This window comes from Pelophylax lessonae (genome assembly GCF_965119305.1).
Source record: "Pelophylax lessonae genome assembly, chromosome: 13".
In the NCBI taxonomy this organism is placed as follows: domain Eukaryota; kingdom Metazoa; phylum Chordata; class Amphibia; order Anura; family Ranidae; genus Pelophylax; species Pelophylax lessonae.
This window is the reverse complement of record NC_138780.1, coordinates 150363988-150382936: the sequence shown is the minus strand read 5'-3', so window position 1 is coordinate 150382936 and position 18949 is coordinate 150363988. Positions and strand designations below refer to the sequence as shown.

The following is an 18949-nucleotide window of genomic DNA, read 5'->3' as shown; positions in this document are numbered from 1 at the left end:
CTCAAATCTCACATCTACACTAAAAAAGAAAAAAAAAAAGTCATTTTATTTCATGATGAAAAAAAGGGGCTCTTTAAATCTGTTGCTAGTAAACGACATATGATGTTGCTCCGGTGTAACGTTAGAAAACCATACCTCGTCACTTCCGGTGCCACTTCCGGTGCACATACCTCATGCAACAGCTGAGCAGGTTACCATTGCGCATGCTCAGAGGTCCGGAGGGTAGGGAATTTTGACGGGGTAGTGTGTTGTAACGTTACACCGCATCAGCTGTTGCCGCGGTAACATTAAAACATCTCGGCTGCAACATGAAATCATCTCCGCTCCTACCCCTGTCACTTCCCTGATCTCGGCTACTAAATGTAAAAGCGGAGGCGGGTCTATGAAAATATAATTCACGGAGGCGAGATCTCCGTGATTTATATTTTCATACACCCGCCGCTTTTAAATTTAGTAGCCGAGATCAGGGAAGTGACAGGGGTAGGAGCGGAGATGATTTCATGTTGCAGTCGAGATGTTTTAATGTTACCGCGGCAACAGCTGATGCGGTGTAACGTTACAACACACTACCCCGTCAAAATGCCCTACCCTCCGGAACTCTGAGCATGCGCAATGATAACCTACTCAGCTGTTCCATGACATAGGTGCGACGTAGGCGCACCGGAAATGACGAGAGTAGGGAATTTTCAAGGGTAGGGTTTTTTCACAGAACACCGGTCCTCCAAGGCCAGAGAGTCAAGTGAGGGCCATCTTGCCCTCACTCGATTTCCTGCCTGAGGGGACAGCGGACCGGATCGTTTTCCCCGCTACCGACGGGTTCGATAAACGGGTGAAAACGACCGGGAAGGGGGGGGGGGCACCTCTCTCGCCACCCATAAGGGTGATCTTGCGGCGAATCTGCCTCTGGGACATCCTTATTTTAAAGCTGACTGCCCACCGTTAAAAAAAAAATACCGGGGTTATGGCAGCTAACATCAAAGTACCGACATAAATACACGATGCGCGGTCTGTAAGTGGTTAACCTTAAATAAGGACATGCATGTTCCAGTGCGTTTTCTGTGCATTCCAGTGCATTTGTGATGTGTTTTACAGTGTTCCAGTGTGGGGAAAATGCAGCATGTTCTACTTTTTTTCTGGAACTAGAAAGGCACTGGAACTGCAAGCACTGGTGTGAACTATGCCATTGAAAACCATCTAACATACTTTCCATGTGTTTTTGATGCAGAAAAAAAATGCACTTTACTGCATGTGGTGTGAACTGGCCCTAAAGTGTATGGAGGGATGCACTGCAGGTAAAGGACCCCTTGTGCAAGGGGCCTAATCCAACACTGCATAGGAGTAGGCCTGCGCTTTAGAGAAATGTGATGAATATACAGTAGTGCATTGTAAACAAATACTAGCGTTACCAGTATGCATGGCACTTGGTGACAAGAGGTTACCACAACAGTCAGGTATGAGGATAGGTGTTGTCAGGTCCCTATAGGAACACACACCGCCCTCTGCTCTGCTAATAGTAACCTGTGTGCATTCATCCCTCAGCTACAAGCCTGTTCTACCTGTGAGTATCAGGGCACAGAAATCCCAACTCCCCTGCCAACATGTCTGACGTCTCCAATTCGTACAGCTATGATGACAGGATTGACAGGCTGTTCGACAGCAGTGCATCCCCCCACAGAACGCGTCCTAAGTTTGGAGATTCACGCAAGAAATTTTATGAGGTATGTGTGAATGGGATATATACTGAATGATAAGGCATCTCTATGGGTCCCTTCCAACAGATGCATAGACCCACACATCGCAGCAGACGGCTGTGTCTGTGTACTCAGGGAGTGACATAATCAATGACAGCCAGAGAAACGTAGTATGGATCTTACCGCACATTCCAGTGTATACGTTTGTACAGGAAAAGGGTGCACAGCTCTGGATGTCATCCATGTACCCATCCTGTACAGATATCACCACTGGGATATGCGGAAAGATCCGTACTGCGTTTCTCTGCCTGTCAGTGGTTTTGACAGGCTGTCACTCCCTCAGTACATAAACACAGCCGTCTGCACAGATGTACGGGTCTATGTACCCATGTCAATGATCCACTATGTGTAGGTTGGTGATTGCAGCGCTGCTTAAAATATACTGTGCAAATTCTCTTACAAATAAATACTAGACAGTGACAATGATCCCCTATGTTGGCCATAAATGCTTCGATTTTTTTATCTGTCCAGTGTGTGATATGATCAAAACGACTGAATCCGCAAACAAACAATAGCCAAAACTTCCCTTCTTGAGTAGATTGGCCACGATCAAAAAGTTATCAATCGTTTGTATCAATCAGCAGCACTGAGATACTTTTATTTATGAGTATGATTGTTTTTCAAGTGATCAGATTGAGAGATTACATGGTGGAAATAGAAAATGTGATTAATTACTTATGATTATATCCTAAAGTGGTTGTAAACCCTTACAGTACACAGTTAAGTGACTGGCCTCAGGTGATACACAGAGATGAAACAAACCTTCCTACATAAGTTGTACCTGTTTATCTGCAGTAATCTGCCCTGTACATCCATTCGGACTGCAGAATTTATACAGCTTGTCCGAGTACTCAAAAAGCAGGAGGTGGGGATCTGACGTTACACTCTGCAGAGCTCTGAGAGCTGATTGGAGGGCAGGGACACACCCCCTTCACACAGCACACAGGAACAGAGCTGATGTTATCAATCACAGGTTGCGTGCTGGAGCTCCCTCCCCTCACTGTTTTTTTTTTTTTCTTGGTGTCAGGAAAACTTGTTAGTAGTGATTCATGCTGATAGCAGAGGAACAAAGCAGCAGACAGAAATTACACTTTGTGCTCTGAGACAAGTACACACTATAGAGGAATATGCTTTGTTCATATTTTATGTCTGAGGTTTACAACTACTATAACTATAGGTCAAAATCCACTTCTCCTGTGCATATCAATTGAATTGATTGTCAACTGTGAAGAGACCAATTTGAAAAGAAATTGGTTGTTCTTTGACGTATGTTTGGCTGCCATAAAGGCTTGTTCCACACCGTGTCAGTTGATCTGTATAGATAAAGTTGTTTTCTCTGTGCCCTGTCCACGCCATGCATGTGTGGTAGTGTGCTCTCTGTACAAGTGTGACGTGTATACATTCTTACGCAATGTAACTCACTACACTGCATAGAGTTGAATGAGGTTTCAATTTTGTGACACCATAAGTGCCCGTTCACATACGAGCGACGCTACTTCCAGGGGCGACCTCGGAGCAGCCGGCACGGACTTCATAACATTGAAGTCTATGGCGGTCGCCTCCGGGTCGCCCCAAAGAAGCTCCGGACCCTTTTTTTAAGTCGGAGCGACTTGTGTCGCTCCTATTAGAACGGGTCCGCAGCTTCCCTATGGAAGGCGACCTACGGCGACCTGTGAGGCGACCAGGTCGCCTCACAGGTCGCCCCAGTGTGAACGGGGGCTTAACCATTTTACCATAAAGTTAAAAAAGTAAACAGTTTGATGCTTTGTAACAATGCATCTCACTGTCCCTACACATTATTTTACACTTATTTCAGTGCCGGGACCAGTGTGAACAATTTTCTGCTGTCACTTTGTCAGTGTAGCAGGTACTCTTTAACCACTTCTGGACCGGAAGGATTTTCCCCCTAAATGACCAGGCCATTTTTTGCGATTCGGCACTGCGTTACTTTAACAGACAATTGCGCGGTCGTGCAACGCTGTACCCAAATAAAATTGATGTCTTTTTTTTCCCACAAATAGAGGTTTCTTTTGGTGGTATTTGATTAACTGTGCGATTTTTATTTTTTGCGCTTTGAACGAAAAAATAGCGACAATTCAGAAAAAAAAACCTATATTTTTTACATTCTGCTGAATAACATTCCCAATAAAAATAATTTAAATATCAAATTTTTTCATCATTTTATGCCGATTTGTATTCTGCTACATATTTTTGGTAAAAAAAAAATCCCAATTTTGATTGGTTTGCACAAAAGTTATCACATCTAAAACTTAGGGGATAGATTTATTTAATTTTTATTTATTTATTTATTGTTTTTACTAGTAATGGCAGCGATCTGCGGTTTTTAGTGGGACTGCGTCATTGCGACGGACAGATTGGACCCCTAACTGACATTTTTGACACTTTTGGGGGGACCAGTGACATTACTACAGTAATCAGTGCTAAAAAATATACACTGTTACTGTACTAATGACACTGGCAGGGAAGGGGTTAACCCAGGGGCAATCAAAGGGTTAAGTGTGAGCCAAGGGGGTGTTTTCTAACAGTGTGGGAGAGGGACTTGTGGAATCAACACAGAGACCTGTGATTCTAAATAGGAGTATCAAAGGCGCTCTGTGTTCAATCCAGAGAGAACAACGGTCTGCTGTGTTTACAACAGCAGACTGTCGTTCTCTCTCCACGGGGAGCGATCGCGGGTGCCCGGTAGCAATTGCTGCCGCCGGCCGTGTGGATCGGCTTCCCCGCTGTCTAATGGGGGCAAGTGGGGGCCTCTAACGGCGCGTGCGCTCCCCCAGGAGCGCTCCCGTGAACCTACATACCTATACTTCGGTCCGCGCAGCCGAGCCAGCCTGCCGCAGTATAACGGCAAGTGTTTAAAGTCTGCAATCCCTACTACTTAGACCATTCACATTAAAGTGGTATTAAACCCAAAAGCAAACATTTACTAAATTGCAACTTACGAATTCTTAGATGTGATGGCTGCATTAGGCCCCGTTTACACTGGGGCGATTCGACTTCCCGGGGCGACCTCAGAGGTCACGGCGCGCTGCTCGCACCGCGACCTCGGAGCGGCCGGCACGGACTTCATAACATTGAAGTCAATGCAGGTCGCTCCAGGTCGCCCCAAAGAAGCTCCGGACCCTTTTTCTAAGTCGGAGCGACTTGTGTCGCTCCTATTAGAACGGGTCCACAGCTTCTCTATGCCAGGCGACCTACGGCGACCTGTCAGGCGACCAGGTCGCCTGACAGGTCACCCCAGTGTGAACGGGGGCTTCATTTTCTTTTTTAGTCTCTTTCCTTTTTCCACCTGGTGATCAAGCCAGTAAGTCTGTTGATTTTCAACAGAAGAAGTTGTCCGTCAGATATAGTAATTAGAGGTTTGAAACAAACCATTTTCCACTGAGGGGTGCTTACAGTCATCAGCTTTTATTTATTTCTATAAAACATTTATCCCAAAATAAACAAAACAGTTTGCTGTAACTGTCTATAAATGATTAGCTGGTGTTAGGCTTCAATTTGTTAGTGTTTCTAAATCTTCCAGTACATCCATTACTCCCCTCCCCCAGATTGCTGTCCAAAGATGTCTCTGTTCTTTATCCAGAGTTCGGGATTTCTAATACAGGAGGTGTGTTACAGGACAAATCATCAGGTAAATACAGAGGGAAACAAAGCCTAGAAAAAGAAAACGAATGCAGCCACCACACCTAAGGATTAGTAAGCTGCAATATATTACATTTTTGTTTTTTGGTTTAATAATGCTTTAAGGGATATCTAAACCCAGGAACAAAATGTAATACATTGCAGCTTAGCGGCCCTTAGATTTGGTGGGTGCATTCGTTTTCTTTTTTTTTTCCATGCTAAGAACATTTTCAGCAAGTATAAAAAGTAACTGTTAAGCCGGGTACACACGGGCCAAATGTTAGTAGACATTTGCCGGTTCAAAAAAACAAATGTCTGCCATTCGGCCCGTATGTATGTCGGTCTATCCAATTGAAGCCGGCTTCTGTCAGACAAGCATGCTGGAAAACCAGCAGTCTGCCGACTCCAGATCAGTGCTCTCAGCCAATGACAAAGAGCTCTTAGCCAATGACAAAGAGCTCTTAATTTAGTGCTCTGGTGGGGGTGGGGGGGGGGTCGCCTTCCCCTGTCAGAACACAACAGCTCAGCGGGGGGGGGGGGGGGGGATTGCTGTACTAATGTCGGATGGTTAGTACAGTGGCTCAGACCATGTGTACCAGGCTTTAATCTGGACAGAAATGCAATGTCCTTGTTACTTCCTGTGAACTGATAAGAAAGCACAAACAATCTTATCTTTATTGTGTAATTACTAGTCCCATCAATCCACCAGATAATAGAGATGAACAAAGGCAGGCATGTTTGAATTCCAGCCTGTGTGACAACCATGACTTCCTCCTTAGATACAGTGGAGATCTGAAAGTAGACGTGAAAGGACAGGATGTGTCTTATTCACCAAGTGGAAGAAAAAAAAAAAAGAAAACAAAGGCAGCCACCACAATAAGGACCAGAAGGCTGCAACATATTACATTTTTCTTTTTCGGTTCACATAGACTTTTTAGCAAAAATTTAGATGTATTAATATTTTTTAGCCTAAATCTGCTGTGTTTCATTTCTGTAGACTTATGATAAAGACGATGTGTACACCCCTGATGGCTCCCCGAAGATCCCAAGGTAATTCTTTCTTTCAACTAATAAATGTATTGGAATGTAAGTGGAAGGATTATAGTCTTATCTCTGGAATACATCCCTTTCTTTATGCATGCTAATATTCTGCTGGCTTTGGCAGCTGCCGCTTGAAATTGCATGCTGTTGCCTAGTCTATCATCCACCAATACTCCCAGATCCTTCTCCATTTTTGATTCCCCCAAGGGTTCCCCTCCTAACGTGTATTGTGCTTTTATGTTTTTAGTCCCCAAGTGCAAAACCTTACACTTCTCTACATTAAACCTCATTTGCCATGTCGTTGCCCACTCCGTTATTTTGTCCAGGTCATTCTGTAGGATATCTGCTTCATGTTGTGAAGTTATTGCCCTGCCCAATTTTGTGTCATCTGCAAAAACTGATATCGAACTACTGATCCCGTCCTCAATGCTGTTTATGAATAAATTGAACAAGGTTGATCTCAGGACTGAGCCTTGGGGGACCCCGCTTACCACCTCAGACCAGTCTGAGTATGCGCTGTTTATTACCACCCTTTGGACACGCCCTTTTAGCCAGTTCCGTATCCAAGAGCAAACCCTGCTATCGATAACTGCAGACCTTATTTTATAAATTAAGTGCTTGTGGGGAACTGTATCAAACGCCTTAGCAAAATCCAAGTACACCACATCCACTGGTCTGCTACTATCTAGCTCACAGCTCACCTCCTCGTAGAATGTTAGGAGATTGGTTTGACAAGAACGCCCATTTGTAAACCCGTGCTGGTTACTGCTGATGATGCTGTTGTCTTTAGCAAACTCTACGATATAGTCCCTTATCATCCCCTCCAGAAGTTTACATACTATCTATGTCAAACTGACAGGCCTATAATTTCCCGGGATATGCCTCTGCCCCTTTTTGAATATTGGAATCACGTTAGCTTTCTTCCAATCCCCTGGTACATCTCCTGTCCTAATACTGTCAGCAAAGATCAGGAACAGTGGTCTGGATATAACCTTACTGAGTTCCTTGAGTACTCTCGGATGCACGCCATCCGGGCCTGGGGATTTGTTTGTGTTAAGTTTATCCAGCCTTTCCCTGATTTCACCCTCTGTTACCCATAGTGGCAAGTCCTGTGTTTTACTACTAACCATACAGTCATGGTCAGTGTACCCCTCCGTTTCCTGTGTAAAGACTGACGAGAAAAAAGCATTCAGCACGGTTGCTTTTTCAGTGTCCTCTGTAACCATCCTCCCATCATCGTTAATTATGTGTGCAATATGCTCTGCCCTAGTTTTTTGCTGTTGATATATTTAAAGAATTTCTTTGAGTTTTTTTTTACTATCCTCCGCTATTTGTCTCTCAAAGTTGATTTTAGCCATTTTGATTTCGTGTTTACTTTTCTTATTTGCCTCCTTGTATTGCTCGAAAGCCGATACTGTCCCCTCTGATTTATATTTCTTGAAGGCTAATTTTTTTCCCCTAATAAGTTTTTTAACGCTACGGTTTAGCCAGCCAGGTTTGGCTTTGTCTCTTCTAAATTTATTTCCCATAGGAATGCACTGCAAGATGCCTTTGCTTAATATGTTCCTAAAGCATTCCCATTTATCCTCTGTGGTCAGGGATCCCAGGGTTTGGTCCCAGTTTACCCTTTCCATCAATGAGTACAATTTTGGAAAGTTTGTCCTTCTGAAGTTTAGAGTTCTTATGTTCCCCACTTGCCTTGTTATATTGTTATTTATACTAAATGTGATCATCCTGTGATCGCTAGAGCCCAGGTTGTCCTGGACTCCTACCTCCGAGATTAGGTCTGGGTCATTAGTGATCAATAGATCCAGGACTGCGTTTTCTCTAGTTGGAGAATCCACCAACTGTGACATGTAGTTATCCTGTAAGGTTTCCGTGAATAGACGGGCCTTCTGTGAGTGTGTAGTCCCCTCTTCCCCTCTTCCCAGGGATAATTGAAGTCCTCCAATATGATGACTGATCCCAGTTTTGCCACTTTACCCAATAGTGCTAAAAATTCCAGCTCTACTTCCTCCCCTTGGTTAGGTGGCCTATAGCAAACCCCCACAATTACTTTTCCCCTTTCTCCTTCCCTATGGAGTTCTACCCACGCGGATTCTAAATCCATACTCATCCCTTCCGTAATGTCACTCCTCTCTATCACCCTTACATTGTTCTTGACATAGAGACATACCCCTCCCCCTCTTTTTCCTACCCTGTCCTTCCGGTACACCGAATACCCTTGGATATTGGCCAGTCATATGAGGGGTTGAACCAAGTCTCCGTTATTCCCACAAGGTTTATGTCATCCTCATGTACTAACATTTCCAACTCATCCATTTTATTAGCTAGGCTCCTGGCATTAGCATATACCCCTCTTAGTTTTACGGAAGTTAATCGTGTATGGTGATTATGTTTATTCCTGTTTGGTCTGAGGTTTTCCCGCACAGACCTTCCAATTGACGTTATGGAACTACTGTCGCTGCTGACTCTACAACTGCCTTCAGTCCTTTGCTCCCTCCTGACTGACTCTACTTCTGAGCCCTCCCCTCGTCTCCTAGTTTAAAAGCCCCTCCAACTTGGTGGCCATCTTTCTCCCCAAAAGAGCTGTACCGTCCCCATTAAGGTGCAGCCCATCCTTACTAAAGAGCCGGTAGCCGACTGATAAGTCAGCCCAGTTCTGTGATATACCTGGAATGAATTTCGTTGAATTAAACTGAGAGTGTGTTTAACTTTAATAATAATACTGAAGTCTTTTAAAAATGAAGGGTTTGTTCCAACTACCTTGCTGAATTTGACAACCAGTTCTCAGCTATTGGGAAGCAGAAACAAAGGTCTTAGTGAGACTGATGTCTTTGCTGTTATGAATAAAAACAAGGCCAAGCAGCTCAAATATTATGTGTCTAAACTACAACACCACACAGTAATCCCAACCTAGAACTAAGAGCGATATGCAATAAATTATGAAACACTAGAATTGAATTTTTATTGAATTCATAAATTATATAAAAGTTATAAGACAATTTCTACAAATGACAAGGTTATTATAGCCTTCTAAGGGATATTATACAAAAAGTTGTTAAGGAGAAGAATGTAGGTGATGGCCGGTGTGAATCTAGTAAGAACAGAAGGATAGTTGTCCAGTTGTCACATATAAATCATGATTTTACCTTGGAAAGGATGTCCCAGTATCTCTAGGATGTGTTTCCCCCCTGTTTGTTTCCCCCCTGTTGAAATGATGTTTCAGTATCTCTAGGATGTGTTTCCCCCTCGTTGGTGCTGAAGGTCACATAATTCATATATGCTGATCTTGCTTTTGTGTTTGCTCAATAAAGTGTAGTAAAGTCTTTTTTTAAACTTGTACATACAGGTAAGCCTATAATAAGGCTTACCTGTAGGTACAGTGAATGTCTTCTAAACTTGCGGTGTTTAGGAGATACAGTAATCACACTACATGCAGCCGCTGACGTTACTGGCGCATTTGCTCCGGAGGGGACAGCATGCCCGTGCCTTCCCTTCACATCTCTGTGCTGCGGCTGTGACTCCCACGTGCATGCGTATGAGTGATGCCATTGCAGCTCGGCCAATCAGGCGACCGGAGTACCTGAACCCAGAAGAAAGACTGGGTGAAGATGGAAGCCCTGTCAGAGATGACAGGGCGCTGCTAGAGGGCTTTATTCTAAGATAAGCGAACGTAATTGAAAAAAAGAACAAATGTTAAAACCAAACAAAATTTTGAAATATTTTAGAACGGCATTCGTCAAGTCATCCAATGTACTGAGAATATTCATATGAATGTTTGGAGGCACATTTGTTTGCAAACTTATTAGTTTAAGGCCAGCTTAGCCGCTTGTTGACGGTCTCACGTAGGAGTACGGTGGCAATGCGGCTCTCCCGCACTGGATCACATACTAGATTTGTAATCTAGCACTTCTGAGTAGAGGTCGTGTCCAGGTGGGGCCGCCACACCCACTGTGCTGTGATTAGTTACATCATAAGCTGATCACTGGGGGCCCAGCCAATGGATGACCCACAGCACCCCGCTGATCATCGTAGAGGATGACAGGACAGAACTCTATGAGTTTAAACAATATAGAGCTCTGTCCTGTAAACAGGGATGTGCCATTTTTTGTTTCCCTGCAAAGCACCTCGCAGTGAATGCACCAAACACTGTTAGGCACACGTTTAACCCTTTGATTGCCCTAGATGTTAACCCCTTCCCAGCCAGTGTCATTAGTACAGTGACAGTGCATATTTTTAGCACTGATCACTGTGTTAGTGTCACTGGTTCCCATAAATTGTTAGCTAGTGTCAGATTGCCCGCCATACTATCGCAGTCCCGCTATAAGTCACTGATTACTAGTATAAAAAAATAAATAAATAAAAATTCCAGTATATATGCCATATAGACGCTATAACTATTGCGCAAACCAATCAATATATGCGGATTGGGATTTTTTCAACAAAAATATGTAGCAGAATACATATTGGCCTAAATTTATGAAGAAATTTGATTTTTTTTTTACATTTTATTTTGGATATGTTTTATTGCAGAAAATCTTTTTTTTTTTTTTTTACCAAATGTATTTATTTTTTTTCATTTATTGTGCAAAAAAATAAAAAAAACAGTGGTGATTAAATACCACCAAAAGAAAGCTCTATTTGTATATAAATTATATAAATTTAATTTGGGTACAGCGTTGCATGACCGCGCAATTGTCAGTAAAGTAACGCAGGGCCAAAAAGCAAAGAATTGTCTGGTCATGAAGGAATGTAAATCTTCCAGAGGTCAACTGGTTAAAGTAGTAGAGCCTTCTTGCTTTATTATTAAGTAAGTACCTGGAGCAATGATGATGTGCAATAACGTACTAATCTAAAATCAAAGCACAATGAAATCTGGTTCCTATGGATTAATGACTTTGCATGTTAATCTTTTAAGTAAATTTGTTTTTGTATGTTGTATTTAAATACTATAATAATCTGAATCCTCTGTGATAACTGAGAATGAAAGAACACCATTATGCAGCCTAATGACCCTGAAAGGGAAGAGATCACCCGTCTAACCAGCTCTGTGACTTATTTCTGGCAGACACATTTGTTTTGGTCAGAGGTTGTCGTGCTATCAGACACTGGGGCTTTTTTAGGGATTTTGTATGCACAGCAATAGTGAACAAAGGTTGTCAGGTCTGCTGCTTACTGCAAGATACAAATGCACACACACCTTTATGATTTAGTTCAGACTGTGACAGAATGGTGACAAAAATTAAATGGTCAGCTAACCCAAACTGATTTAGTTTTGGATGGATGGTAGTGAGTTTAGATCCCCAGAAGTTCCTTTTATTGAACATTTGTTTTCAGCTCAGCTACGTTTTGACACAGGAGTGTATGAGGCATGGGCGTCTGCAGAAAATTTTCCAGGGGGGGGGGAATTATGTTAAGGTCAGCCATGCTCCGCCCCTTTTCAGCAATGTCATGAAGGGGAGGGGCTTAGTCATTAAAACATAAAGCACGGTCATTCAAAGGTTTGAGAAACCTGATGCAAAAGCAAAGCTGACCCTCTCTGATTTGGGCTTGTGCAGGCGGTGCATGCAGGCACGTAACGTCAGTACAAGCTGTGACATCACGTGCCGTGCCTCTGTGCATGGGGCCACAAATCTCCTCAGTTTTCTTGCCCCGGGCTCCCCCTCTCCTGGAATGATAGCACCGGGCCCTGGGGCTGAGGACAGTGGTCCGCTCGGCTGCTGATGTCAGTCACCACACAAGTCGCAAATCGCGAATATTTGTTTTTAAAGGGGAAAAATAAGCCACTTTTTACCAGTTTTCAGAGCGCTGATCGCCGCTCATGTGACCCGCTGCCTCTCTCCTCCTCTCGGCCTCTCCTCCTCCCCTCCCAACTGATGTCAGATCATGTCCTCGGCCCCGCCCACTGCAGGCAGCTGTCAGACAGGGAGAGGAGAGAGCTGGCGGGTCACATGAGCAGAAAACTGGTAAAGAACGGGTTATTGTTTTAAAGCACATACACATACACAGGGGCACGGGCAGACAGGATTATTAAACAGACCAGACAGGATAGTATAAAGTGGCTTAACAACCACTTTAAAGGGGAAGTTGAGATTCCAGGGGGGGGGCACTTGCCCCCCCCCCCCCCATGCAGACGCCCATGGTAGGAGGTGTCAGCAAGGATAAAGGCAGTTTCATGCTGCCCTGCTGTGGTTTGGCCACAGTGGTAGTGCAGCGCATTGTACCCATGATTTCCTATAGACTTCTATCACATCATGTGTTTTTGGTGCATTTTCTGAAAGCGCACCACAAGTCCTGCATGCTGCATCTTTGTTGTGCTTTCAGATAACGCACCAAAAATGCATGATCTAATATAAAGTCTATGGGAAACAAGGATAACCCTCAAAAAACCCACTGGAACACTATGCTGCAGCCAAACAACAACAAGGCAGTATGAAAGGGGCCTAAAGTGTTCATTGGGTAAAGCTACCCAAACACTAGTAGAATTTTGTTCAAATATTTTCCCTTTAAAAATGTTAATTCAATTTTCTAACCCTTAGTGTCCATTCACACTAGTCCGACTTGCCAGGCGACTTGGTCAGCCTGACAAGTCATGCACTGTCGCGGTCCATTGACTGGTACAGGAACCGTTCTAATAGGAGCGACACAAGTCGCTCCGACTTAGAAAAAGGGTCCTGTACTACTTTGGGGCGACCTGGAGACAACTTGCATAGACATTCATTTTATGAAGTCCGTGCAAGTCGTGCCGAAGTCGCGCTGCACGCGACTTCACAGGTCGCCCCTAAGTCGGAGCGACGTAGTGTGAACCAAGCCTTAATGGGGTGAAATTGAAGTTGCCAGATAGCAAGGATAACTTGCGTCAAATTTGTTGCAGTGTTGAATTGTAAGGCTCCTTTCACAACAGCGGACCGATCGGGTCCGCCTGTCTGTTTTTCAGGCGGACCCGATCAGACCACCTATTTTTCTCTATGGGGTGGCAGATGTCAGCAGACATGTGTCCACTGTCACCCGTCGGCATTCGATCCTATCCGATCCGCTAAAGAAAGACGAATGGGGATACGTTTGCCATCTGTCCGGGAGATCGGATGACAATCAGGTGGAAACAGACATTAAGTCCGTAAATGATGTGCGCTCGATCTACCTTTCTGAAACACTGTATCCAGACTAACCATTTTGTAAACCAGACAGACCTTTTGCTTGATGGTATTTTATGTAGAAAGAAAAAAAAGACACACCCCTAAGGGTAATAGGACTTTATAGGCATCCACTGTTAATCTCATAAAGAAATATTCGATACTCAAGTGTATAAAAACATACAACATTTTTCGTGGTAGCATATTAGAAAAGTTCAATTCATAAAAACTTGGTGGTATTTTATAACCACTTTTTTTTTTACTTTTTACTATGTAAAAGAAAAAAGACCAAAAACTTTGAAAAAAAAAACTGTTCACCAATCACCATACTTTGATATAAAACATATCACATAAAAATGCCAGGACAGTATGAAAGTGTCCAAATCAACCCTTTTTCCAAAGTAGACACCCGAAGGTGATCAAATTTTTGCCACTATTTTTTAGAAATTAAAAAAATGGTATTAAGGGGGTAAAAAAATGGAACTTGGTTATGGTGTTCTGGATAAAAAATAAAACAAAAAAGTTGCATTTAAAGTGTTACTAAACCCACAACAGTAAAATCAGTCGATATATGCAGTAAAGCATGTATGCAGGTTAATCCTCCCCATTGTGTAAAAAAAGGCTGCTTCTCTGATCCTCCCCTTCTTCCACTGTCCCCAATCTATCACCTGATAAGACAGCCTTTGGAGTCACTCTGCACATGCTCAGTTTGGTGTGTATTGCTAGCGAGTTTTTTTCTTGGGAGTGTGATCAGCACAGGGCTAACCAGCATGATCCAGTTAGAAAGTCAGGGGTCCTGCAGCCTCAAAGGACAGTCAGCGGAGAATGAAACTCCTCCTACAAGCTTTAACCAGACACTGATAGAAGTTACAAGACTGCTAAACAGGGATTTTTTTTCTCAGAAAATAGGTGCAGGAACTCCTCCCTTTTGAGTCACCCTTTTGTTTCTGCCCCCTACTCACCTCTGAGCACCGTTCCTTGGTTCCACCCCCTACCCACCTCCCTGAATTACCCCTTTTAGAAAATACAGAACCAAGTATCATTTTGTGCTACTAAGTCATTTGTATGGAACGTGATAGACCCCACCCCAGCAACAATAGACCTCCTAACAACAATAGATACCCCCCAGCAACAATGGACCCCCAGCAACAAAATACTGCTCCGGCAACAATAGATGCCCAGCAGCAACATTAGCTCTACCAGCAGTCAGCATCAATAGACCCTCCAGCAGCCAGCAGTAATAGGCCTCTCCATCAACAGTAGATCCCTCACAGCAACAATTGACCCCCCCAGTAACATAAGACCCCCTGCTAGCAACAAAAGCGCCCCCACACAAAAATTGATCCCTACCAGCAACAATAGATCCCCCAGTAGGCAGCATCACTAGACCCTCCAGCACACCTCAGCACTCCTTACCATAAAATACATTCAGCGCCGGATTTACTGGAACTGCTTTCCCCTGCGTTCCCACTGAAAAAAAGCCCTGCTGCTATATACTGCTGATGAGAAAAGGTATTTATCAGTTTATATTTACTAAAATAATTGCATTTACATGTTCTGTGTACTGTGGGAGACCAGATATAGTGAATGCAGGGTCCTGGGCCTAATAACACTTTAAGTCTGGGGACTCCTGAGAAGAGTACTGGGTGCTGTGATGTTTGTACAGCCCCACAGAACAGCACAGAGACCTAGTGATGAAAATGGAAAAGTTTTTCTTTTTTTTCAAAATTTCACAAGCCATGACAGGTAAAGGAGGAACCAGGCAAGGCAAAATATAAACAGATTAAACGCCAACTTTTATAAAATAGTGAAAAAAACAATATGCAGTAAAATGCTATCGCCAACCAAGTTTTACCTTTCATCTTTACAGAGAAGCTGGAGAAATGAAATATGATCTTTGGTTGGTTAATATATCTTTCTGGTACTTTGCATTTTGCCCTAAAGTATATTCTAAAGCCAAATGTTTTAATGTTTTGGATAGGTTGCAGAAGGGTTAGAATACCTGTCAGGTTTTTATTACTGTTTGGGTCCTTATTATGAAGATTTAATAACCCTGTTTGTTGACCATTGTCACTGAGGCAGAACATGATGTAAAGTCCAACATTTTACTGTTGCCTTTAAAACAAGAATAATGGGGAAATCTTCCAGCAGTTCTGATGACAGCCGTCTACTGCTGGCCATACATTATACAATTTTCCTTTAGATTTACCAAAACCATATAATATGAGGTCAAGCCAAACACTTTCAATTTGTATGCAAACAGACAGGCCCTTCCACTACATAGCTGAAGGTAAATCCAAAGGAAATTTAATAAGAAAATTGTATAATGTAGGGGCAGCCTAATGGTGGCCATACACTAGCAGAAAAATCGTTAGAAAATCTATAATGGCGATCGTTCGCCCGATATTCTTATAGTTATTGGGTGACGAACGGTAATGGCTTTCATCTTTCCGGCCTTAAAAAATTGTTTGAGAAATTGGAAATATTTTTGCTGATCTACCGACATTCTTGTGTTTTGTGGCTGCCTCGCCCAAGAACAATCGTGCGACTTTTCTTGCGCATGTGCCAAAACCTTTAACCCGGAAGGTAAACATATTACAGGATGATCATAATAATAAAAGAAATGTATGATCCCCCAAAAAACGTTTTATGTAACGTGCATTTAATTTCCACGAACGTTCATTGCTAAACTCATCAAACAAGGGCACATTTAGTGGTGGGATTCAGCCGGTTCGCACCGGTTCGTTGGAACCTGTTACTAACATTTCACAAGTTCCCTGAACTGGGGCAAGCCAGAGATCGGGCCAGACGTTGTTGCCACCCAGCTATGATGGCCTGCTGGCGTCTAGCAACCAGTGGTGTGCAGAGGAGGAGAACGGAGAAGACCCATCATGCACATGAATGTCTGGCTCCACCCACCTCCTCCCTGCATCTTCACAGTGTGGCCTCTGCAGAAAGAAAATTTGCCTGACAGAAGACACAAACTGATGTTTCGGTGAGTCTCTCCCTCTCACCCCTCCTCTCTCTCCTCCTTCTCTCTCTCCTCCTTCTCTCTCTCTCTCTTCATCCCTCTTTCTTTCCCTCTGTCTCCACCTCCTCTCTCTCCTCCTTCTCCCTCTCCCTTCATCCCTCTCTTTCTCTCTCCCCTCCTTCTCTCTCTCTCTCCCTCCCTCCCTCCCTCCTTTCATCCCTCTTTCTTTCCCTCCCTCCCCCCCTCTCTCTCTCCCTTCATCCCTCTTTCTTTCCCTCCCACCCTCTCTCTCTCTCCCTTCATCCCTCTTTCTTTCCCTTCCCCCTCTCTCTCCCCCTCTCTCCCTCCCTTCATCCCTCTTTTTTCCCTCTCTCTCCCTCCCTTCACCCCTCTCTCTCTCTCTCTCTCTCTCTCTCCCTCCCTTCATCCCTCTTTCTTTCCCTTCCCCCTCTCTCTCTCTCTCCCTCCTTTCATCCCTCTTTCTTTCCCTCCCTCCCTCCCTCCCTCCCTCTCTCTCTCTCTCCTTCTCCCTCTCTCCCTCCCTTCATCCCTCTGACTTTTGTTCTTTCTTTCTCCATCCCTCTTTCTCTTATACTCTCAACCTACCTCCCTCTCTTTCTCCCCCCTCTCTCTCTCTCTCTCTCTCTCTCCATACAGGGGAAGGGGGGAGGTTGCTGTGTCCACCACCACTTACTGATGTACTAACTCCCTGCTTTTAATTTAACCACTTCTAGAACGGAAGATTTCCCCCCTTAACCTCCCTGGCGGTATGATTCTGTCAGGAATTACATACCAAAAGCGGTACAATTCTTTTCATGGAAATTTGGCGTTATGTATTATAGGCCTACAATTCTTAGTAATTACTGACTTAAACCTGACCAAAACAAGACTCTAGTAGACATCCCAGATGTGATAAATTTGAAACACAAACGCATGAATTATAATCGAATCAATAATATAATTTTATTATATAATATATAATATATATAATAAAATTATATGTGTGTGTATATATATATATATATATGTGTGTGTGTGTGTGTATATATATATATATATATATATATAAAATATATAACGCATGAATTATGATCGAATCAATAATATAATTTTATATATATGTGTGTGTATATAGGTATATATATATATATATATGTGTATGTGTGTGCATATATATATATATATATACATATATATACACATATATACATATATATATATATATATATATATATATATATATATATATATATATACATATGTATGTATATATATATATATATATATATATATACATATATATATATATATATATATATATATATATATATATATATATATATATACATATGTATGTGTATATATATATATATATATATATATATATGCATATATATATATATATATATATATATATATATATATATATGCATATAATATATATAATATAAAATGTGTAATGTGTTTTGTGCAACTTTTTTTTTTTTTTTTTTAATTTCCCTCCCTAGTTCCGCTCCCATGCAGCATTGCTGCTGCAGGGAACGGAACTAGGAAGTGATCACACCGACGGAGACCAACGGAGAGCGGCGGGGATCTCGGCTGGCGGTCACAGCAATGAGAGATCATCGCTGGATTGCCAGGAGAAGGTAAGAGAACACCGCTGCACTCTCTGCACATCCACCCCGAGCGTGACTCTGGGTTACCGATCCTGGTATGAAAAATCAACCCCGAGTCACGCTCGGGATGACCGCCAGGGAGGTTAATGACCGGGCCATATTTTGCGATTCCAGACTGCGTTACTTTAACTGACAATTGTGCGGTCGTGCGACGCTGTACCCAAATAAAATTGATGTCCTTTTTTCACAGAAATAGAACTTTCTTTTGGTGGTATTTGATCACCTCTGCGACTTTTATTTTTTGTGCTATAGTCAAAAAGAGCGACAAAAAAAAATCCCAAAAAGGGTATTTTGATTGGTTTGCGCAAAAGTTATTGCATCTACAAACTAGAGGAAATATTTATGTTATTTTTTTTACTAAAAATGGTGGCAATCTGCGATTTTTAGCGGGGCTGCGACATTGCGGCGGACAGATCGGACCCCTAACTGACAGATAAAAAAAAAAAAATGACACCATGCTTGAAAGTTGGAACTGGTTACTAAAACTTTTGAATCCCACCACTGGGCACACTGCTAGCTTTTGCAAATATAGAGTATACAATAACCAACCAAAATTGTGCAATAATAAACAAACTTTATTGCACATAAAGCACAGCATGTCACAAACATGCTATGGTCCCAAAAATACAATGATCATTATGTAGGTTGTAATGTTCTACATTGATTTATTTTCAAATAAAGTCTTTTTTATTCAAAACAATTATTTGCAGTTATTATTCTTTCAATATTTTCACA

At 42.6% G+C, this 18949-nt stretch overlaps 1 protein-coding gene across 1 annotated transcript in view; it reads left to right on the top strand.

The window, feature by feature from the left end:
* Positions 1 to 1577: 1577 nt before the first annotated feature.
* The window catches only part of LOC309569417 (coiled-coil domain-containing protein 170-like), a 79408-nt gene continuing 62036 nt past the window's right edge, over positions 1578 to 18949 (top strand). The window contains exons 1-2 of the mRNA XM_082275236.1: positions 1578 to 1718; positions 6388 to 6440. Of these exons, the coding sequence (XP_082131362.1) occupies positions 1599 to 1718; positions 6388 to 6440 (173 nt within the window). The 5' untranslated portion in view covers positions 1578 to 1598. The remainder of the gene's footprint in view (positions 1719 to 6387; positions 6441 to 18949) is intronic.